This window comes from Podarcis pityusensis (assembly GCF_964106645.2).
Source record: "Podarcis pityusensis genome assembly, chromosome: 5".
Taxonomy (NCBI): Eukaryota; Metazoa; Chordata; class Lepidosauria; order Squamata; family Lacertidae; genus Podarcis; species Podarcis pityusensis.
The window spans coordinates 56,417,426-56,442,060 of record NC_138032.1 but is presented as its reverse complement, the minus strand read 5'-3'; the positions used below and the strand labels follow the sequence as shown (position 1 = coordinate 56,442,060).

Sequence of the window (24,635 nt, the reverse complement as noted above, 5' to 3'; positions counted from 1 at the left end):
TATTTGACTCGATGTCCATTAATCTAGTCCCCACAGCCTCTCATTACATATAACTGAATCTCCCCCTGCCCGTCTTCTAGCACATCAGAAGTTATTCATAGATGCTTCATCAAAACAACTAAACTAGGAACGTGACCTGCCTTGAGAGGGTTTAAAAATAGCAGTGAGTAATCCAAGTACATATGTAGCATAGCAACCTTTCATAGAAAAAACTCTGCCTGGTGCATTTGCACATGAGATTGCCCTCAGCATGTCTCCTGACAGACCAGTGGCTCTCCTGCACTCACTTAACATAATTCCTGTTTAGTGTTCTCTTAAGAAAAATAGGTGGCAATGCATTTAAATTGTATGGCAGTTAAGTGTTATGGTACCATGCACTCAACCTATCTGTAGCCAAAGTTATACTCACTTACATGGACTGACTTCATATTGCAACTGCTGTACTGGGGAAGGAGCATTTACACACAGACAATTTGGATCCACAATAGACCCTTGTTATCAGGCTCTTGCCTGACTAGCCCCAAGGATCCAAGTGCAAACACACTGCTGCAGCGGAGCACACACACGGAGCAGGCAGAGCACTGTAGCAGAATACCATGTTATACCATGCCTCCCCTGTCTGCCTCTCTCCCATTACAGAAAGCACCCAAGAATGGAAGAAGCTACAGCATCATCAGAGAGAAAAAGATCAAGTAATGACTCTAGCCTCCATAACTGATCTCTGAAGGCTGTTGGGACTTTGAGGGCTTTGTCACTTTAAGGCAAGAAGGCAAAGAGGACCCCTTGAAAACAGCCACATTAGCAAAGTGCTCTTAAGAAGGTCGGTAAAGCACTGCTGAATGTACTCTCTGTCAAATCTAAAATAGAAAAATGTGAACACTCAGGATGTCAGCAATCCTTTCTATAACAAACATTATTATAAGTCACACTTACCTTGAAAACGGGTATATCCTAAAGTTTCTCCTCGGAAACTCTTATAATATTTTACTCCATAAACTATAATTGGTCTTCTAAGAATATGTGCAAGTACAAAAATGTGTGTCTGTTCCAAACTTGCTCCAGGCTGTATCAAAGAGAATAACACTTGAAATAAAAATGATATCTATCACATGAGACAGACCAATTGACTGAGCCTTTGATTTCAGCAAAATGTTCATGTAACTGAAGTCATGAATGTTGTTCAGATGTTAATTACATATCAATTATTTTTGGAAATGTTTGCATTTTGAAAGCTATAATTATCCAGTAAGTATATGCAAGCATCATTGGGTTGGTGCTTAAATTATTATGGGGAAGGGGCCAAAATAAATCTACAAGATTCAGCTACCAATTCTGTCTACTTTTAGTCAGATTTCCCCTGTAGCCTTCTAGGAACAATAGCTAAGAGCGGGGGTAGGCAACCTAAGGCCCATGGGCCACAAGCGGCCCACAGGGGTCGTTTAACCGGCCCACGAGCCGCCCCTGAACCGAGCTTCCTGCGTGCTGCGCTAAACCGGTGTAGTGTGGCGACTCGCTTCCGCGGTGCCGAAAATCGCATCTGCACAGGCGGCGGAAATCGTGGCCGCACACTCTCACAATCCGGCCCACAGACAGATCTCCGCTGGAGTGAATCAGCCCAGGCGAGGTAAACCTTGCCGACCCCTGGCTAAGAGGGTAAAAGTAACAAACAAGGACATGTTTCTTCAGGCACCCTTATATTTTTAGCCTTGCCTAAAAGCATCACTTTACCTGAAATTTCTGTGTACTAATTACTATAAAGGTAAAAGGGCCCCTGACCATTAGGTCCAGTCGTGGCCGACTCTGGGGTTGCAGCACTCATCTTGCTTTATTGGCCAAGGGAGCCGGCGTACAGCTTCCAGGTCATGTGGTCAGCATGACTAAGCTGCTTCTGGTGAACCAGAGCAGTGCACGGAAACACCGTTTACCTTCCCGCCAGAGCAGTACCTATTTATCTACTTCCACTTTGATGTGCTTTCGAACTGCTAGGTTGGCAGGAGCAGGGACTGAGCAGTGGGAGCTCACCCCGTTGCGGGGATTCGAACCGCCGACCTTCTGATCGGCAAGTCCTAGGCTCTGTGATTTAACCCACAGCGCCACCCGCATCCCGTACTAATTACTATACAAGACTGTATTTTCAATAGAGAAGAAATTTTAACATTATAGTAAAATGTGACCAATGCATTATGAAATCTCATATGCTTCTTCAGTACCACAGTGGCAATTACAATGAAGCAGAATAAGGGCTTCTATTCTGGAGGTCCTACTCATTTGCCTTTTACTTCATGTTACATTTGTTTTATTTTGTGACGTAAAAGTACCCAGAATGAAAAATGCTAAATGATAATTTGTGCATAAGACAAATCCATGCATAATGAAATTATCTACCGGTCTTCTATATATAATACCTCCAGGAAAGAGGCACTGCACCTCTGAATTTCAGTCACTGGGAAACAACAGCAGGAGAGAGATACTTGCCCTCAAGTCCCACCTTTAGGCTCTCCATAGGCATTTGATTGGCTGCTGTGGAAAATAAGATGCTAGAGCAAGATAGGCCTTAAGTAGAGTCCTACTAGATCAGACCAAAGGCCAACTCAGTCCAACATCATATTCTTACAGCAGACAAAAACTTTGGCAAAATATACCCAAGCAGGATTGAAAACAATCTGAAGTGGTCCTGCCACATCCAAACCATCAGTAACTTTTAAACTGAGAATATGTCGGTGAAGAACAGAAGTACATAAATACTAACCGTAAGATTCAAATAAATAGGAACAAAATAGAAAGAAAAGCCACAGCTGTGAACATAAAGTAACTTTTAACTGTGCTTCCCCATGCTTTTTTAACACACACACACGTGTCTTACCTGACTAGCAAGCGAAAGTATAAATGCCCAGTCTTCCTGCCACTGTTCTTCTCGCAGTGAGAAGTGTAAACCAAAGCTTTGGGAGTACCATGACTCCCATTCTTTCCATCGGGTATAGAACCTACAAAAATGGCATAAAAGGACTCAAGATGCATTTTCATAATTCAAGATCGTACCGAACTATGCAAGCTTTCGCTGAAAGTGGATTTCTTCAGATTCACACACAGAACACAATACTTTTCTTGCTACTTCAGCCAAGTATTTTACGGGAGGAGAGAAGTTGAATAAAAAATTGGACAGTAAATGCCAAATTCTGAGAAATATATATATATATAGTATTTGGTTGAAACATAGCTCATTTAGCATCTCTTGTCTGAATTCTGAATTAGTACAAGGTTCCCCCCACCCCCGTTCACATTGGATAACCCAGTGTGCGCAACTGTTGGAACCTGGGAGTTAGCATCCCCTGAGTGGGAAGCAATAGACATGGTATGTCTGCAATGCCCCAGGTAAGAGATGGGGTGGAATGCCTGTGAAAGGAGTTCAACTGGAGATTAATTGTTGTGATGTGCCTTTTTTTGTGTGTAGTGGCTGTAATAGGCCTATAACTGGGTTCTTTGTCTGGCTGAGCATCTGTGACCATCTTCAAGAGAGTGGATTGTAGGCAGAATGTACCAGGAGTGGGTAGGTGGGAGAAATATTGAAGAGTGCAGCAGAACTACCTATCTCAGTGTTCAATGGGAGAAGGTATGGCTGGAGGAGAAGGACAGAAATCATACATGAAAGAAGAGATATTGTTGATCCAAGACCTTGCCTAGATAAGTAGAACTCATAGCAGTGGTAGGTGATGCCTTTACAAACTGGGGTGATGCATAGCCACCAACTCCAAAGTAATTCTGGCACCAACTTCCATCAGTGCTACCTACTCCATCCATATAAGTTTCTATTAATCATTATAACTTACTGTAATTTCCATGGTCAGAATAGGTATAGCTATGCATGAGAGTTGCTAAAGGAAACAGTAACATACTGTTGCCCTCATAAGAGTGATCTGGCTGAACATGGCTGGAATCAGTGACACACCAGATTGAGAACCAAGGCCACAAACCAAGAAAAAAGTGAGGTCCCCAAATCATTTCCCAGTTCCAGATGCCCCGTTCTGATTAAACCAGTCCCAATTAATTTTCCTCTCCTATTGATTTTAGGATGTTCACACTTCAAGAGAAGTAGTTTGGCATGCTGTACAAAGAATCACCTCTAATCCATAGTGAAGCTGTAGTCTGCAGCTCTATGGTAATCAATATACCAGAGCCAAAGTTCACATAATGAAAATATTTTGCACAGCAATTCTAGTTAAGCGAGTGATATGGTTTGGAGCTATGTCAACAGAGGTTTGTGACATTTTCCAGAGCCCAGATATTTACGAGGACAGCAACAAGCAGCGAAGATGACATGATTACTTCAGTAACAACTTTATATAAATTGCATTGGACAAAAGCCATTTTGAACTGATTGATCAATTATACTACTTTAATGGTACAACACAGACTTTTTCTCCATAGATGCAAGAAAGGCAATTTTGTATAAGATTCCAAGCCACTGAAGCAGAAATCCTCCAAATTCCTTCCTCCATCCTATGACAGCAACAGGTATCCAGGTAGTCTTAACAAAGAAGCTTGCATTTTTCAAGATAAGACATCTGAATAAGCTGTGGTCATTTTCGTTCTTGATTTCTACTTACCAATGAGAACAATCATGTAAACTGTCATGAAGCGCTTTACGTAGCACCGAGTCCTTATCATAAATGCCCCATGTAGCTTGTAGTACTGAATCAAGCAGGCAGTCTCCTGCAGTCCGATTCCAAAGTGCATAAAGTCTACTGTCCAAACGCGTACCCAATTCCAGTGACCAGTTTATAATGGGAGATTCTTCTTCAAGTTCTAGAAGATAACAAGCAACACAATGTTAATCATCCTAAATCCTACAAAAAATACCTGTTGCATTTCAAGATACTAGTGTACATGCTTTTGAAATTCTAGAATGATTAGCAGAATACAGCAATGAAGTTCCTTTCATAATCATGAATACAGTTATGGTGGCGTGCATGCAAATGTACAACTCAGTTATGACTATCATAGTACAGACTTTCATATATTTCTATTAATACTCCCATAAAACCTAACAACTGGCACTTCAGTTTTCTCAGGGCACGCTATCAAAAACAATCAGGTATCTATGAATAACTTGCACACCACTGTACATTTCAACAGAAATCTGTAAGTGGTTTACATATCTTAACATGAATATATCATTTTTGTATTCCATTCATAATACTACTGCTAATAATATTAATAATGATAAATTTCACTTTAAGTAACATAATTAAGCAACAATAAGCATCTTACCATGTATATAAGTAAAATAAAATAGCAAATATTATGCAGAACATCAAGATACAATATCCAATGCAACATAATATAAAACGTTGCATAACAGAGATACCATATTTACCTTTTTGAACATCTCTATCAAGTACTTCATCAAATAATTTCTCTTGGACTGTTGGTGGCAAGTCTTCAATATCTGCAAAACCAAGAATGAGCATGACAAATGATTGAACTCTAGAATCCGCATATTCCATATGAACAGCTATTCACATGACAATCACACCAAGTGAAACGGTCCTTTAGTCCCAAGAAAGAGGTAGGACAAACCAGTGCAAGTACACTATGTGAAATACTTTATAGCTTCTCTGTATGAAATTATGGCTCCAATCTCATCTAATCCTAATTATGCTCCCCACACTCAAAAACAAGACAAAAAAAGTTTCATTTTGAAGCCCACTTAGAACATTGGGCCCCACTGTGTCCCTAATACCAGTAAATCAATGAGGTCCAGCACTTCCACCATGCCACACTTCCACCATGCTAAAGAAACTTACCTGGGAGTTACAGTGGGGAGGTGGCTTACAGGACAGAGTTTCTTCATTGGGTCCTAGTAAACTGCTCCAGCAGCAGCCCAGATGCCAGAAACCTTGACAAAAGTATTTCCTAGAGCTCCTCACATCCCTATCAAAATGCATCAGGCATACATTTCGCAGGAATGCCACCTCTGGATGACACCAGAGCAGCATGTTAGGGTTGAATGGAGGGCACACAACAAAACTTATCCATTGCTGCTGTCACCTGGCAAGTTTTGATGATAAAGTTTTGATGTTGCCAACTGCAACATTCCTCACTGGTGTAGGATATGTTAAAATTGGAGCTTAAAATGCCTAAATGTTCTTAAGGCTACAATCCTGCATAATCATCTACATAGCAATCATATTGCTTTCCCCATCCAGAATAAAATATGTACTGGGTATACAAGTGAGGCAGCCAATGTGTGTAGCTGAGTGCTGGGAGAGCTGTAGCTCAGTGGTAGAGCAAATAGTCCCAGGAGAGCCTGGGGAGCCTCTGCCAGACAGTGCAAACTAAGGTTACCAGATTTTTTTCAATGAATCCGGGGACAACAGAGGGTTGGCCGCTGCCTTGACCTCAACCGCCACATTTTCCTCCGAGGCTTCTATCTCCTTTCTCCATGAGCCTGGGCAGCCCTTGAGTTGTCGGTACTTCAGTGGTGGTGGTGGTGAAGCGGTGCGCAGTGGGTCAGGCATGGAAGGCGGAGAAGGAGGGCCAAGAGCCACGGAGGTGAGGCCATCAGAGCATCCCCAATCCCATTCTTACTTATTTGTCCGGGGACTTATTCGCAAATCTGGGGACCGTCCCCGGGAAACTGGGACATCTGGTAACCCTAGTGTAAACAACATTGAGCTAGGTGGACCAGTAGTCTGACTTGTCTAAGGCAGCTTCGTATGTCTGATTAGGGTGCCTTCAATAGAAAAAAACATTCAAGCTCATATGTCTCCCACACAGGTATGCATCTCTGTGTAGGATATTTAATATAGGAAATGCAATATATTTATCAGTTCTGTGATGCAGTGGCATTTTCAAACAAAACAAAATTAGGAAAAGAAGACTGAAGTTTCTCAATTGTTAGAGCTCTACGTTATATCTTCAAGTAACACCATGCATGTTTCCTTCCCTATCTCATCCCACTTACCAAAAGAGATACACTAAATGTAATTATTTTCACTTACTAGAGCAGTCAAGACTATTTCGCATTACATGATCTAGTGAATCAGAACAAATTAAGTACAACACGTACAGTTGGAGAAAAGGAATGTTTCTGTTTTTAGAAAAGCTATGGCCGTTTTCCTCTTTAAAATACTATCTTTAGCATCAAGCAATTCTCTGCAGTAACAGAAACACAGGGATTCTGTGTTTATGAGGTCACTACTCGCGTACAATTGCTACAAAAATAGTTTCAAAGCAGAAATGGTCCCTACATACTGGAGAGTTTCCTCAAGTTATACAAGTGAGTGCTTTTTCTTTTCTTTTTTTAAGTCCAAGCTCTGCAAAAATATTCAGAAACTGGTGGGAGAAACGAACCACACTTCACTGAAATGTTGGCACCATTGGAAATATACAGATGCCAACTCTCAGCTATCTGGTCACCTCAGTTAGGAGTTCAGGCTGAAGGGAAACAAACAGTAATTAGCTATCCTTTGAGTCTGGGACCCAGGGTGCGGGGAGGCCTCAGGGCCTTTGAGGCATACATTCTCTGAGCCCAATTTCTTCTCTCTTTTTTCCAGTCTGTCTGTAATGGAGCCAAATGGGACACAGAGAACTGTACCCATCACATGCTGATGCTATTGTGAGGGCTTTCAGAAACTCACATACTCCCAACTTTTGCCACAATGGCTCCTGTCATACGGACTGAACTATCGTCACATTCATTTCTATGTTGGAGCTGCACTACTTCACGCTGAGCAAAGGGGCTTCAACACCTGCTCCAACAGACCCTTATGGAGAAGTAGGTTTCCCAGAGCAGATCTCCCTAGTAAGCTAAGGAACACAGACATAAATATTTTGTCTCTGGCTCCAGTCATCATTAGCTGCAGCTTTGCCCACTGCTGGTATGCATCCCTCATCAGACAAAAGGTTGCCCACCCTTGTACTATACCAATTGTGCAATCGCAACTGAATGCTCTTCAGAACTCAGCAATTTCTTTGCTGTGCAGCAGTAGAATGAAGTCAGCAGCAGAATTCTGGTTATTTTACAGCTACAGTGATCTCAGGCAGGTGTACAGTATTAGAATTTAAAATATTTCCATGATCAAGGTATTTACTAACAAAACAGTTTGAATCCAAGACTATAATATAGGCCTAAAGTATGGTTACCTGATGTCCCCATTTCCCAGGGACAGTCCCCGGATTTAAAAATCTGTCCCCGGACAAAATCCGTCCCCAGAATGCCCCCAGATCTCATTTAATGTCCCCAGATTTATATTTTAAGTGTTACAGATTTCTTAGTAGGGAATGAATGTTGTGTGATTGGTTCAACGGCACAAGACACATTATATGCGGACTTCCAGTGAGGCAAAATGGCAGGCGCCATGGCAGCGAGCAACTCCTGAAGCCAGCCAGAGCCAACTGTGCTACCAAGCTGGCTCCAGGCTGCTGAGACTGCTGCTGCCACTGCCAAGGGGGAACAGGGGACGCCCTGCACGTCACCTGGGGGAACTGCTGACCCCCCTTCCCCCGCAACCCAAATCGAGCCGGAAGCGAGAGCGCCCAGCCACCCAGCCAACTGCCCACAGAAGAGAAGATATTGCTTTTTTTAAAAAACAAAAACACTTTTTTAAATAACTTTTTTTTTCTCTTTTCAAAAAAATCTGGATTCTTTGAAAAAAAATCTGGTGACCTTAGCCTAAAGAGTACTAGCCTAAAGAGTACAGGAATGAGTCTCAAAGTAATTTCAATGTTAATATAAAGGAACTGTGACAAGAGTCTTTCTCCTGAAGTTTCCTCTCATCTGAAATTTACTCCATGTGTAGTCAAGAAGCTTAATGAATGAAGATTTTTCAAAACCTACAGCACTTCTGTTGAGGAAGCATAAGAAGTAGTCAGAAGTGGGCAATTTCATACACCCATTTATCTGCTAAGGACAAGATAACAGATAAAAGAAGCACCTCATAATTACCTGCAGGTAATGTAAATGTTACAAGGTCAGTTAGGAAATAGCAGGCAAAGTCTCCCTTCCGCTGATGAAGAGATGCAGCAATTTCACGTCGGATTTGCTCAGTAAGCTCTGGGCATACCATAGCTGGAATGCACTTAGCTGCATGTTGGGATACCTGTAACAGGATGTTTCATGATGTTATTAATTTAAGAGAGAAATGGACCACACCTGCTAAAACGTAGGAGAATCCCCCACCCAAGGACAGCTGACAGTAACAGTAAGACCCAATGTTCTGCATTACTAGAATGGTGGATTGGGAACAGAGGCATCTCACTTCTGACTCCTGCTCAGACATATAGGTTGCTGGGTGATCACAGGGCAGTAATGCATTTGTAGTCTAACCTACCCCTGTGAGAGGGAAAGGGGGGTGCCTGCATGGATACCAACCCAAGCTCTTTGCAGGAAGGACAAAACTATCCAAAGAGTGAACTAGGTTTTGAGGAGATGTATGTCACTTCTTCCATAGCTTAAATGCTACTCTGTGATCAATTGAAATTGAGTTCCTAGAAAGAGCTGCCAGCATTGGATAAGTCTTTGAACTAACTGGCATCATTCCTTCAGAAACAAAACAAGAAGGTAGTTTTAGCAGCCCTGATTTCTGTCCATATCTAGTGAATACATGAATTAATGTGTTCCTAATATAAAACACCTTGGGACGCGGGTGGTGCTGTGGGTAAAAGCCTCAGTGCCTAGAACTTGCCGATCGAAAGGTCGGCGGTTCGAATCCCCGCGGCGGGGTGCACTCCTGTCTTTCGGTCCCAGCGCCTGCCAACCTAGCAGTTTGAAAGCACCCTTAAGTGCAAGTAGATAAATAGGGACCGCTTACTGGCGGGAAGGTAAACGGCGTTTCCGTGCACTGCGCTGGCTCGCCAGATGCAGCTTTGTCACGCTGGCCACGTGACCCGGAAGTGTCTCCGGACAGCGCTGGCCCCCGGCCTCTTAAGTGATATGGGCGCACAACCCTAGAGTCGGACACGACTGGCCCGTACGGGCAGGGGTACCTTTACCTTTTAATATAAAACACAGCTAAGATGTAGTTTACAGCTGTATCAAAGTCCCTCACATGGTAGGGTATCCAGGACTGCTTCACAAGGAACGTATTTCCTACACTGAGATTACCTCCATATAGAAACCATGTCCGGTGTGAAGTAGTCCATAAATACACAGCTCCACTGTCCCTTTCTGCCTAGCCTGGTAGTGTCTTGGATTTATTCATTTCACTTATTGAAAGTTAACTACAATACTAAAGTCAGAGCAATCCCTTCAATGAACATAACACATTCTTGGAATATTTCTCCAGTGCTCCACCATCTATTTTGGAGAACATTTCAAAATGTTTTTAAAAGCTCTACATGGCTTGATACTTGTAAAGCTACACCACATCAACCTGCCTGTGCACTGTGGTCATTTTCAGAGGCCTATCTCTGCGTGTCATTGTCATCTAAGCTGGGGCAGGTAGAAACTGGGGACCTTTCTTGATTGCAAACATGCCTGTGGAATGATCATCCAGCAACCACTTTGATGTCTTTTTAGAGCCAGTTGAAGACCTTTCCCAAGGACCTCTAACCTCTGAAAAGACTGTTTCATTTTTAGTGTTTTCACAGAAGTTTAATTATGTATTTGTTTGATGCTGTAAGTTGCTCTGGAATTATACTGTTATAAATTTAATAAGAATTGTTAAAGATACAGAAGAGCAAAGCTTTGCTCAGGAAGAATCAGTGTTTCCTCATCAACCACTGTGACTAATTTCTGTTATTAAATAACCCAGTAGATGTGGACAATCCAGTACAATAAAACTCTCATCACTCTCAACTACTGGCAATGCAGGCTATGGTTCATGGGAACTAAAGAGTCCAACAACTTCTGGAGAGCCACACATTCACTAAACCCAAACAGGGCTTTTTGGTGGTGGCTCCCCATCTGTGGAAGGCTTTTCCCAGAGAGGCTCACCTGGCATTACATGTCTTTAGGAACCAGGCAAAAACATTCCTCTTTACCCAGGCCTTTGGCTATTAAATAATCTATGGCCTCTTAAAGCAGGGGTGGGGGGTGCTGTTATTATTGTTGTTTTATTATTACACAGACTATTATTATAGTTTTTATTATTGTGCTCCGTAAAATGTGTTCTTAATGTTGCACACCACTCTGGGATCTTTTAATAAAGGGTAGTATATAAACTGAATAAAACAAACAACAACAACAACAGGAAACAGAGGATAAGACTAAGGGACAGCAAACTCTCTATTGGTATTGGCACCATTCATCTTATTCATATACCTCTCTGGTATACCTCACCAAGAAGGATCAGACTGACCACCAAGGCTTCAGCACTACTCTCATTAAATTCCCTGCTGATGCTTCAGTTGTCTCTGGAACCAGATGCAGAGACTCCCATAAGCACACATACCAGCAAAAGTGAAAACTCACCTCTGTAAGCAGAATTGCTAGCATATCTTGTCTTTGAAAACGTATAGCAAGATGAACAAGTGTGTATCCCACATCAAAAGCGGAAGGGCGATTTAACAAGCGTACTTCATCTGCAGAAAGCTGGCGTGCAATATCTCCACCTGACGACTTGTATGCTTCAATAGCAGCTAAGTCACCTTCTACAACCCCTAGAGACATGGAAGATGGGTCATAAAGTTAAAATTTCTAATATTACTTAAGATAATGACAGTTCATTCTTAATCAAGTTACCATTTATTGTACCATTTCCTTACCATACATCGAGATCCTAAGTTGGGGAAGGGCCTTGAATTTGGTTGCCATCAGTGGAGCTCTGTGCCTTGCCAGTCACACTAACTGATAATGCATAGTATTTTTGCCACAGTTCACATGAAGGTAGAAACCTATACAGTACATGTCCATGGAGGAGGGTATGCAGATCAAGTCCATGCAACTTTTTGTCTACAGCATGGTAGTTCAAGAGAAGGGATGAATCAATTGCTTATATTCACAGGGCCTCTGTGGAAGGACTTCAAACATTACTAATGAGATTTGGTTCTCACTTATAGCCCTATCTACTTATACTATCCAAAAATCACACAAATGGAGCCCTTCTAAAATGACCTTAGGGCTGTTTGGAAAATTCTCTCATTGGGCACCAGATCAAATGTGCCAGAGTTCCAGTGACAGATCTGCCAAAGACACATTACAGAAGTTAGGCAGGATGCAGCTTGAACATGGTTGGCTTCAATATGAAGCTACAGAACTCGCTGAAGTCCTCCTTGTGGCTGTATACAAACTACTACATTGTTATTTTTATCCTTCAAGAAACTCAAGGCGGCATACAAGGTGCTCCTCCCCACTTCATTTTTCTTCACAACAGCCCTGTGAGGTAGGCTAAGTCAAGAATTTGTGATTTGTTGGAAAAAGTTTAAAGACTATTTACAGAAATATTGTAAAATCACTGAATGTTAGAAAAATGTTGGAATGGAGTTATATGGCTTTAGTAGAAATGTTATAAGGAATTAAGTATAAATAGATCAATAGAGTATTAAAGGGAAGAATAAGGTTAGAATCTGTTAAGATAATTAAAAGGACAGAAAGCAGAGGAAGATGGAAAGGAATTGCTGAAACAATCAACAGAAGTGCAATACAAAAAGGGAGGTGTGAGGTCACTGAAATAAGTGAATGAAAGGTAAGATATTGTTTTTTAAATTGTTTTTGTTTTGTTTTGTTAGTTTAATGTGTTATGTAGTGTTTTTGTATTGCATTGTATTGTTCTTTTTTCTTTTTATTTTTTGTGTGTGTTTAAATTGTTGGAAAAGTAATAAATATTATTTTTAAAAAAAATAAAATAGAATTTGTGATTTGTCTAAGATCACCCTCTGAGCTCCATGGCTGAGTAGGGATTTGAATGTACTTCTCCTCAGTCCTGGTCTTGACACTAACCACTATAAGACATTGGCTCTCAAGGTGAAGGAGGAAACTGCTATTATATAGGACACAAGTGGGAAGAGATATAGATCATTTGTTTTAGCAAGTCCAGTCAGTTCATATAAACTTAATAACATCACTCTGAGTAGGACACGCCTTTGTTTCAGGAAGGGTGTTACCTGAGCAATTCGCCATAAGCTAGCAAAAAATCACACAAAATAACTACTCTGTCAATGCCATAAGCTGAATACAAAACATTACAAGCTATCTGAAGGAGGGGCTATGGTAGCTCAACAGGACTAAGATCCTATGCAAGGGCAAATTGCAATGACTAAGAGGTACCATTTAATAACCACTTCAAAAGTGCTAAGTGGATGCCTGCCATGGATGACTTCATTAATGTGGGGTCTTGACTGAATATGGATGTACCAGAATAAAGCAAACAAAGGAAGTGTAATCAGGAGTGCAATGCCACCCCTGAAGAGGGGATGCATTTGGTACATTGCATTTAGGATACTTAATTTTAAACAACTGAATTCATTTTATATGCTTTCCTCATCTTCCCAAAATGGACTTCCAGGAACAAGAAAGTCCTGGTACAGAAAAAAAGGGGATCTTATTGTTCTGAAGAATGAGGTATCCACCAACACCATCATGGCAAACTGGAAGGGAAATAAGTTTGTGAGAGTCTTGGCAATAGACAGGATGTGCAAGTATGTACTGAACTGCCCTTCGGAGAAAATGAAATAATATCTTTGGTAGGATCCCTCTCCTTCTGGATGAAAGAGATGACAGAACGCAAAAGGAAGCTCCTGGAACTTACTATGTTTAGACCAGGCATAGGCAAACTCCGGCCTTCCTAATGTTTGGGACTACAATTCCCATCATCCCTAGCTAAAAGGACCAGTGATCAGGAATGATGGGAATTGCAGTCCCAAACATCTGGAGGGCCGGAGTTTGTCTATGCCTGGTTTAGACAATCTTATCTTGACTCAATAAGCCCCAAAGGGCAACAAAACTTGTGCTCATAGTCCCCTTTCTCCTCCACACACTGTGGTAAGCTGGGAAGTGTTTAATTAACCTTCCTTTTCAGTTAGATCCAAACCAGGAAACTATGGTTACTAGGTTTAGAACAAGCTAGGATATTAAACCAACTGCAAATAATGGTTTAAAATCCTGCCTTGTTTCAGTGATGGAAAACATAGGGACTTCGGATTAATTCCAGGGGAATTTCTGGCTTATTACAACACACCAAGAAGGAAGAAATGGGAGATGATCCAAACTAGACCACAGAAAGAAGTGGTGTTCATTCTCTGGGAAATAACTACATACCCTAGGAAATAACTATATACTCAATCTTTTTGAATCTTAGGAAGATTAACTAGGGAAATGAAACAATACTCTTTACAGTAAGAGAAGTGGCAGCATACAACGTATTTTCGATATTGAAGCCGTCTAAGCTATTCCAAGCATGTTTAGCTTTATAATCTCTGTTCCAGAGAAATTGCTTCTGAAAACTATAAAATAGGAACTAGATTATTTTTTTAAAAAATCCCCAACATCTTTGGTTTCCAGCCAGCAAAGAAAAGCTATACAGTAAAAGCACTGTGTAAAATTCAATCCTACACTTTTATGTTAACATTTCATAGCCTAAAGTAAAAGTGATCAAACTTGCAGCATTCAGATTTTTACACTGCATTGTATAAAACAGTATCTTTCTGCAGGTATTTATCAAGCTATATCCTTTACCTAGCACACAGACCTCTGCTTAAGAGAAATCAACAAATTCATGTGATAATAATAATGAGGCAAGACCCTAGAATGGGGAATCTCTGGCCCATGGGCCAAATTTAACCTACTAGGCCTCCCCATTTCTCTCTCAAGGCTCTTTCCCAAAACCACGCACACCTGTCATCAGATGTGATGTCAGATGTGAAGCAGATGTAAATGTAGCTGCAGAAAGCATGATTGAAATGTATTTCATGTTCTAAGCCTACATAATGATACTCTACTTTTGTAGAATGGGCACTTCATTTTATACCAAGAAAGCCACAATAGTGCACTATCAGTAGGTTGCAATTGTCACAAATTATTTTCAAAGTTTTTCTTTTTAATTTGTTTGCATGTCAGTTCTTAGAAACAATGATTTTGTGGCATTCTGTACCATAGCCTCCTTTACTCACCAGGCCAAAAGGGAGAATGACTCTCTGGGCACAAACATTGGATCCAAGGTACAAAGAAATGCCAGCACAACTGGTTATTCCTCCCTCCCAGCTTAGTAAGTACCGGAGACTTTGTAGGGGCTATAAGGACCCCCCTTCTTACCCTTAAGTGCCCCTTGCTCCTCCCCATGGGCCTGTCTATCATGGGGGCCAGGACACACAGGTGCATAAGGGCTGGACTGTGCCTAAAAACCAAAAAGGAATCTGAATTTAGTATTTTTGTACACACATTTACTCAAGAACAACTAACATATTCAAGAGATTTATAACCCACCTTTTGAGAAAAGTCCTCAATGGGGCTTACAAAACCAGTTATGCCTGCACCTGGGAGTGGAGCAGAGCTGGGGCTTGAAAGATGGAGGCCAATGCTTAAGAGGATTACAGCAGGCCACAAGTTTATTGCTCATAGCTTTCAAATAATATTGGCACTGAATGAAAGGGAATCCCAATATTACTGAAAGCTTATGTGCAGACATGTGCTAAACATGCCCAGCCCATCAGTTAGGGAACCGGGTAACTAGCTAACAGCATAAGTCACTCCTTCTGCCACTGTCACCATTCTGCAGGTATGGCTGGTGTGTCAGCTCTCAATTAAAGTTGGCCCCCGAGTCCTCACCTCCAAGGACCCTTAGGGCAGCCAGGCCAACACAGAGAGCACAGCCCCACTTCCTCCTCTGACTATGGTCCCTGCCTAACGTCCAAGCACTAGAGTGAGCTCTGAGAGGACAAAATAAAATTGGTCTTTAAAAAAAAAAAAAGCCAACAGAGAGGAGGTTGATGGAGCATGAGATGGAGAGGATACCTGACTGATTCTCAGACCAGGCAATGCAAGCATGGGATAGGGGAGAAGTAAGTGATTCCATCTGCACACCTCATTCCCCACTTTTGGTACCTCTACCAGCCTGGGTATTGCTGAGCAATATATAGCAGAAGCACTGGGAAGAGTGATGGGATATGAGTGCTGCCAACTGTTGGACATCCAGCCTACAGATCTATAAAAGGATATAAATACCTTTGTTTGTTGCTTAGATTGCTACTGTTTGTGGAAGCCAAATGGTGGGTCCTCCTCAGTGAGAGTGAGATTGCCAGTGAGAGTGAGAAATGCCAGATGCATTTTGCGCCTAAAGATTCTCCATTTGCGAGCACCTCAAAAAGTCTGGGTGCCATTTTTTGTGCCTGGCTGACACTCAAGGATTACTGAAATGTATGTGCTTTGAATCCTTGAAGTATATGTTATGGATAGACAATATGCTAAGGAATTTAACAATAAAGAGTACGTAGGGTAGTTTTGAAAACTGAAGTTTGGTACTAATATGTTTGCTGTAAACACCAAATTAAACATGTATTAACAATTTCTGTTAAAAATTTGATATTAACAATGTGTCACTTATGTGAATTGTGTATTAGTGCATGCTTATCAAAATAATAAATAAAAAGTGTTGCTGTCCTGCCCCCAAATGGCAACAAGACACCTACATCTATGAAACTAAGAAGATTATCCACAAATTCTTTTACAGATCTAGGATGCCACATCCTTAAATATCAGATTATTATTTAGATCAAAAAATGTAATATTAAGATAACAATTACATCATAATATACATGAAGTTATGATATACAGCCTAAGATTACCACTTGATAAAATTTCTGACACCATTAAGAGAGATGACTGGTCTGAAGGCTATGACCTGAGAAGTATTTTGGGGGGTGGGATTATAAACACTTATAAACACTTTCTGCAGGCAAGCATATTTCTCAAAAGTATCAGTAAAATGCTTTTAATGAAAGCTGCATTCCCAGACAGACAATTCTAAGAGAAAATGTGGTTTCTGGAGTCTCTTAGGCAAGAATGAATGTTACACATACATACTCTGCCAAATAATCTCTTCTCACCTTTCTTCCCCATAGCAGATGAAAGGAACAGTTGTCAAACGCTTCCATTACAGATTTCACTGCTGACGACAAGCAATATAAGAGGAGACCAAAGCAGGACAAATATTGGGGATTATGATCAGAATAAAGTATTCTGATCATGTGAATTACTAGAAAAGCTGTTTAAAGTGTAAAGAAGTAATGTGGAAGAAGCCACTCAACCCTTTTCCCCATCTAGGATTTCCAACTTCCAGTTTTTCTTCCCCACTGCTGCATCTCTTGTTCAAAGTAGGCCACATACGTATGTAACATGTGGTATGGAGACCTCATACCACCAAAACTGCACATTAATTGATGTCCTGACATGCCTAGACAACCTGTAACCCACATCCACCAAGTAGATCTGGTAGTTTGCTTGGAACTTGATAGTCTCCTCCTGGTTTTGTTGCTTGGCTACACAAAACGGAAGCTTATTAAGTACCCATCAGGTTTCAAAAAAATGTCTGGCTGTGTTCAACTTAGCAAGCCACACATTGTGCATGCTTAGGTTAGGATACTCAGTCTGGAAATTCACAGCCAACCACAAAGCTGAAACATTAAGAATGTTGATCAGACATTTCAATCTTTTATCATGTGTTAGCAGCAGGAAATTTTTGGTTTGGCCAATCTAAAAGTTATACCAAAGTAAAGGAAATTAACCATTTGGAAATGTTGCACACAAGCAAAGTTAACAAGAACAGTGGTTGAATAGCTCTGATCAATTCATCAAATAAGAAGAATCCAAATGAAGTTGAAACAGAGAATTCAAGTCACCTTCCTCCAGAAAACACTATCACATTCTATCAGCCTCAGGCAAATATCTTGTTTATCTAGGGTACATATCAGCTCCTTTGTAGTTTGCTCAACTCTACTGTTCATGCCATCCTGGTGATGCAAGTAGATAAGGTAGGAGAGTTGAGGAAGAGGACTCTACTGTTCATGCCATCCTGGTGATGCAAGTAGATAAGGTAGGAGAGTTGAGGAAGAGGACTGATTACCTAGACTGGAATGCAAATTTCAAAAAATAATTGAGGGCCCTTTCATGCAATTATCACAATGTAAGTGGGCTTACTTAGGAAAAAGGCACATGCTTCATTCACAGGGCATCTATCCTTATTTCATATCTGCAGAATAGGAACATATCCCAGGGAATCATATATGGTGTGCCACTAGTAGTGATATGAGGTGAGAATATTCTCTCCAAAAGATTATTTTTGAGAATTTAACATCACTAGCCACTAGAGCCTGAGAGTTTTGATTTGACTGCTCTGTATTGCTTTTAAAAATGTACATTTTCCCCATAAGGCCATCAAGATGAAAGAGCTCTCTAATACCCTCAAGCCTAAAAAAAAACCTCTGGAGAGAATACAAAACTGATGCTTTAGATTTTTAAAATCAGAACAATAGTGATTAAAAAGGGAAAGATTATAATTCAGTATTTTCTTCCACAGCTTTTTACAGAAGCAACCTGCAAAATTCAGTAGTCATAGGGCAGTACCCTCTCACAAGATATGGAGAGCCTTTAACAGTAAACTTTAACTGTGCCCCCGCTGCTGTCCAGTGAGCATGGCAATCAAGGCTAAAAGGTACACAGATTCACTACTAGATTTTCATTAAAGCTGAGGCTTCTGATTGGCTGAGTCTGCTTTCTCTACCCTCTGCGGGTAACAAGAGGCCATGTCAGCCAAAGGGCTATTGCCTCATTGCCTAGAGTGTGTGACACAGCATGGTTTTTTCACTCCATCTATCATGATGGGCAAGATAGTGAAGCAGTAGACTTCAAAGCTAGGAACAGCCAGAAGGACTGTAGCAGCAGCCAGACCATCTGGAGACAAGGTAACAGACTGTATTTTTAAGGGTGGTGATGTGATTTTTGGCCAGCAGGAGCAGCCAACTCCATGCTCTCAACATTTGACTGGTAAAATGGCTTGGGGGGGGGCAGACTTCTCTTCTGACTATGTTGGGCTTGGCACAAATGCAGAAGTCAAAGCAGCAGGTTGACAGGCCAAGAAACAGAGCAGCAGATGTATAAAAAATCAATATAGTCTCTACAGCTTTCTTCAAGATGCTGCCTGCCAGAAGTACATTAGGAGGGATTTTGTGTCATCTTCAGCTGGCAGGAGAGCACCAATACATACATGCTGCCCACATCCACCTGAACTTCCATATTATAGCAAGGATTTCAAAATGCCTCGTGGAGGCACCATTTTTTCTCCAGTTCTGCTGTCCTATTTGGTACTAATTTGGAGTATTTTTATCTTCTGTTGGACTCCTGGGCCACACTGGGGGTTCTGTTAGCGTATCATCCACCCTGCTACTTTTCTGAACCGATGAAGATGGTCTCATATTTGGTTCTGGAGATTCCCAAGGATGTTTGGTGCTGAGACTATCTTGCAGGGGCTTTACCCCTCAGCAACTGTGGGGTACCTTTAACAACAATTCACCCCAGAGGCTGTTTCTGGGGGCTTTTCCAGCTGATTTGGCAGGCATTCCTACTGAAGCCCTAGCTGTTCTCTGGAATGCAACCAGTCTCTTCCTTTAGGTACAGCCTATGCAACTCCTTGTTACACACCTGAGCACAATGAAACAAGCTGAAAGACAGCTGGTACACAAGTGGAAGGAAATTCAAGATGAATCCAACTGAACACAAGTGAGAGCCTACTTTGTTGCAGTGATGGATGTGAACAAACTTTTTCCTCCTATAGCTGAATCCTCTCAATGTTATCTAGATTTCCCAAACAGTGCAGGGCCTTTTTGAAATCTGGCCTGGGAGATGTGGTGAATCCTCAGGAACCCACTATCACATGTTTGCAGGACAATCTGAATGTAAAGTTTCTCGCATCCATCATGACTTAAACTTTACAATTAATGCTATGTCAGTAGTAGAGGTGTTCAGAGTTCCATCTGGTCCAGCCTGCTTGGATGGATTTCAGTTACTGAAACATGAGGACATGGACAATGCTTGGTCATGACTCATGCTCAGAATAACACTTGTGTATTTGACCCTTGCCAGTCATGGCTTATTAAATCTAGCAGGAAATGTATGGTTGGCTGGGTCCAAGCAGTTAGAAGACAGAAGGCTCAAGTGTAACCCTCTCCATGACTTTCAATACCATCACTCTTGTATTCTTCTAGTTAGGCTCACCCACCTAGGCATAAGAGGGATTTTCCATTTCTACTGAGAGGACCAATTCCATAAGTTGGTACTGCAGAAATACTGCTCAATGCCTTCACAATTGTGCTTCCTGGAGCCCCCGTGCTGTTTAACATCTACACAAAACCACTGAGAAAAGAGGTTGAGCAATCTGGGCTGAGGTGTGACCAGTGTGCAATAATCAGAAGCAGGTGGGGCTGTGGATGCCCTGAATCAGAACATTAGCATGATAACTGATTGGATTAACAAACTGAGACTCAATCCTGATAAGGTGGAAGCACTATTGGTAGATGATTTGTCCATCCAGGTCAGGGCAGCCCAACTTTTCATACCAGATGGGCCCCAAGAGTAGTTCAACATGGAACCCTTAGACGGCACACTGCCTTGTCATACCGGGGCAGGAAGGCTAAAATTTGATGCCTCCCCCACAGCCCTTGTGCTGCCTTCTCACAGCGGGCTAAGTAAGGCACTGGGCTTTGGGAAGGAGGCACAAGGCTCTGAAAGGGTACAAGAGCCCTCCCTTCTCCTTCCCAAAGCTGGAAAAGTGTAGACTAGGCTTTGGAAAGGAGATGGAAGAACCCTAGGATCCTGTTAGAGCCTTCACACCTCCTCCCCCAAACTTTGGAAACTCCCCCAGCTTTGGAAAGACAGCATGAGATGAGGATGGGGGGGGGGGGTTCAAATGTTGCCAAGGGGTTCCAAAAAGGTATTGAGGGCCACATGTGAAGGGCAAACAGTCTGATCTGAAAAGGGTTCCCAACGCCTCAAAAAAGTTAGTAAATTCACAGCTTAGGGATACTTCTGGATGCAAAATTATCATAAGAGGTTCAAGAGGTCTGTGTGGCAAGTACCTTTCACCAGTTGTAGCCAATATATAAAGTATGGCTATACCTTGGCCAGAGCTGTTTACATTCAGGTAACCACACCTTCAGACTACTGCAATGAGTTGCACATGTGGCTGCCTTTTTAAAGAGTGACTCAGAAACTGCAATTTGTTTAAAATAGAGCCACAAGGCTATGAACTAGGTACTTAACCTGCTGCACTGCCTCCCTGTCCTTTTCCAGGCCTAATGTGAATTACCAGCTTTAGCCTACAAAGGCCGAAACATTGAGATCCTGTTTGGATCCAGGTGAAGTGAAGCAGGTGGCTACAAAAGAGAGGGGCTTCTCAGCTGTGGCACACCAGTATTGGTATAGTCTCCTCAGGCACCTTTTTATGGTCTTTTTGGCCCCAAGTGAGTGCCTTTTTATTTACTCAGGCCTTCTAAACCTGTATTTTAAAATAAACTACAGGTCTACATAATCAGTGCTATTTTTCTAGGAAAAAGGTGCTGGAACTCACCACAAACACCTTCCTTTGTCTCTGTATAATGGCAATGGTGTCCACATAAGAGGTGCCGGAACTGAATTCTGGTGAGTTCCAGCAGAAAAAAGTCCTCCTTTTGTTGTTTTCTTGCTGTTAAATAAAGCTTATGCTCTGGCTCTTTTAGTGTTGCTTTAAACTGAGCTGCAAACTTTTTTTCTGCTTCCACTAGGAAAGTTTAACCTGTTTTGTTGTTCTTGTTCCAATTACTGGATTTTATTTTAAATACTGTAAGATGGGGTTTTTTTGTAAGCCACCTAGAGAATTTTATTAATGAGCAGCAAATCTAAAATAATATTTAATTAAGGAAGGCATTAGGGTGGCCACTTTGGCCTTGGTATATACCTTTTCTGCACCACAGGAACCTAGTATGTCAGAGGCTAGTAAATGCCTTAAGGTATCGGCCACACATGGGAAATATACATTTGCTATTATGATAGACCACAACCATGTTTTCCACATTAGAAAAACAAAAGACAAAAATTGTGCAGAATCTATTCCTCTCATATGGTACCTTACAAAAGGCATCCCACAGGAAGCAACTTGTTGCATATTAATTAAATGCTAGAGTGACTGACATCAAATTTCTAAAAATAAATCATGGGAAACAGCATCTTGAAACCACTACAACAAAATTGTAAAAAGGCAAACTTAAAAATCAACGGAGTCTCCTTTTCAGGACATGCTGCAATGCAAGATGCAAAACTGCAAAGATAATTAATGAGCTATTTGCATTTGGGCCAAAACAAGAACCATGTATTCAAAGACAAGTATAATTCATTGTTTTTAAATCGTTAAATAAGCACTATAAATAGTATGCCTTTTATTTTACGGGCGGCAAAAAATGGAACCTTCTTTTCCTGGTCAACTATTTGCCATATCTAACTGAATACTATTTGCAAGTCTAGCATTTCACTATTATATACACACATTACATGCATTTGCCACAGTGTTCTGACACGTCAGTATTACCATCCTAAGCAATAGATCCATCAGGTATTCAATATTAGACACCCATGTCTTAAGTTCCCAGTCTCTCAAACACCAGCTAAACATCTTTGTAGCATTTAATAAATCCAAGCAAGGGTATTCTTGTTGTTAAATGAAGAAGGGAATGTTCTATTCATGACAATTTTCTTTAAAAAATAAATCCATAAGAAATCTTTGTCTTTGTGTATAGTACCGTAAGGGAGAAAGATGGCAATGAACATTATTTTTACCATGGGTGTTTGAGAATTTTGGATAGCAGTATGCTACATTTGAGTTCTGTCTTGTATAAACAAGAAAAAATCCATCTTCCACAAAGGAGGGGAGACACTTCCTGGCAGTGCTTTGTATACCCCCCTTCTTCCATAAAAAGTTGGAAGGTTATTATTTTGAAAGAATACAGGGTATTTTTCAGCAGTCAGTAGTGAGCAAATTAAGTTCACAAATTCTTACTTTCTTCTACAAAAATACACCAAGCTCAGTAGCCTGCCATAGTCTGGCAGGCCACTTGTTTTTATACCGTCCACGGAAAGGAAGGACAGAGTGTGTCATTCCTCCTCTGCCACCCAACTCACTCACCTGCACGGAATTCCATGTGCTTGCTTTCATGAAATTCCTTGCTGATTAAGGCTACCACAGAGCCATACAAGGCAGAATTCATATTTGAAGGCAATCTGCTTATCTCATAATTTTTGATTAAGATAGTATGTATCTCAACATTCAGAGGTCCTACTGAATGCCTCCATTTAATGAAATGCAATAAGTAGCTACAGAAGTGGGGGTCTTTGGGGGCAGATGGACACCTCCTCTGTGCAATGCCTTCTCCACAGAGGCTCACTTGGCATCTAATCTTGGGGGGTTGTTTTATTACTAGGCAAAAATATTTGGGGGGGGGGTCTTAGTTTTAAACTGAATTTATTCTTTCCAATCAGAGTGGATTTTTTGTTGTTGTTTTTGCACTTTTTTTGCTTCTGAATTTTAAATTTGTTTTATTTATTTTTTGTTAGGAGCTACCCTGAAAACTCTGTTATAGATACTGAAAAAAAAACTATAATAAATATTGGATCAGACTGGCATAGCTGAATTTTATACCTATTTACACATTTTCTGCCCTGCTAACCCTTTTGTGTGAACTGTCTATGTAACTTGCCTTACCTACTCCAATCCCTCCTCAAAATCCACTTTTTCATGAATGCTTTGATACAACCTTCCCCAAACTGATGTCTGAACTACAACTCCCATCAGCCCCTGATGTGTCCAAAAACGTCTAAAGGGTACCAGGTCAGGGAAGGCTGTTCCACTAGAACTAAGCCTGTAACCAAGCCTAAGTATAACTGAAACAATCTCATATTCTTTTACCACAGCCACCACTTCCCTCATGTTCATCTGTTTCCCTTGTTATTAGGTTTTATATATTGTAAGCTCGTTGGGACAGGAAAATGCCCTCTTCTATTCTAATGCACCATGAAACTAATTGCATTGTATTACTATCATCATTATTATTAAATATACAGCACAGTTCCACCCTTATACTTAGAAAATACTTTCAATATTTTCCAAAATATCTGCTTGTAGGGGGAAATCCACATAGCAGAACACTAGACATATCCCAATAGCATTATAGATTTGATACACTAGAGATAATTAATCAAAGTGTAATTTATAATATGCCAAAATGACAATATTTGTTACTACAATCAGTATTTCCAAGGTCAGAACTACATTCTGTGTTATTTTTAACTGATTGCCTCACACTTGTGTAAGATCTATACTGTTTACAAACACTCGTGAACTGCAGCTGCTGATTCTAAGGCACAGCTTGTCACTGTAAGTAGGGTAAAAAAAAAATTAACACATGGCTAAGTAATTTTATGCATTAGTGTTCATATGTAAGAACTGTTCTTAAAGGCATTTAGAATTTTTATTTTTAAAACTGAAGTGCAACTCTGATTTTACACTTGTGTCAATGGTATTTATTTGGCTAGCATTTAAGTAGGATTTTCCTATGTTTCAACACCTTACAAAAATAAGTTCACATATTGTGATGTTAAAATATGGAAATTCAACATTTGTATAGTGATTTTAAGTGTTTAAAGAGCTTCATATGCATGCTTGTTATAAACATTGTGTGAA

The 24,635-nt window shown here is 40.9% G+C and overlaps 1 protein-coding gene across 1 annotated transcript in view; it reads right to left on the bottom strand.

Annotated features, from left to right (window-relative positions):
• ZRANB1 (zinc finger RANBP2-type containing 1) overlaps positions 1-24,635 on the bottom strand; it is a 41,816-nt gene that overhangs the window by 5,322 nt on the left and 11,859 nt on the right. Inside the window, exons 4-9 of the mRNA XM_081005246.1 lie at positions 11,414-11,601; positions 8,948-9,101; positions 5,375-5,446; positions 4,605-4,803; positions 2,864-2,984; positions 934-1,063 (exon numbers count right to left, since the gene is read on the bottom strand). Of these exons, the coding sequence (XP_080861372.1) occupies positions 934-1,063; positions 2,864-2,984; positions 4,605-4,803; positions 5,375-5,446; positions 8,948-9,101; positions 11,414-11,601 (864 nt within the window). The remainder of the gene's footprint in view (positions 1-933; positions 1,064-2,863; positions 2,985-4,604; positions 4,804-5,374; positions 5,447-8,947; positions 9,102-11,413; positions 11,602-24,635) is intronic.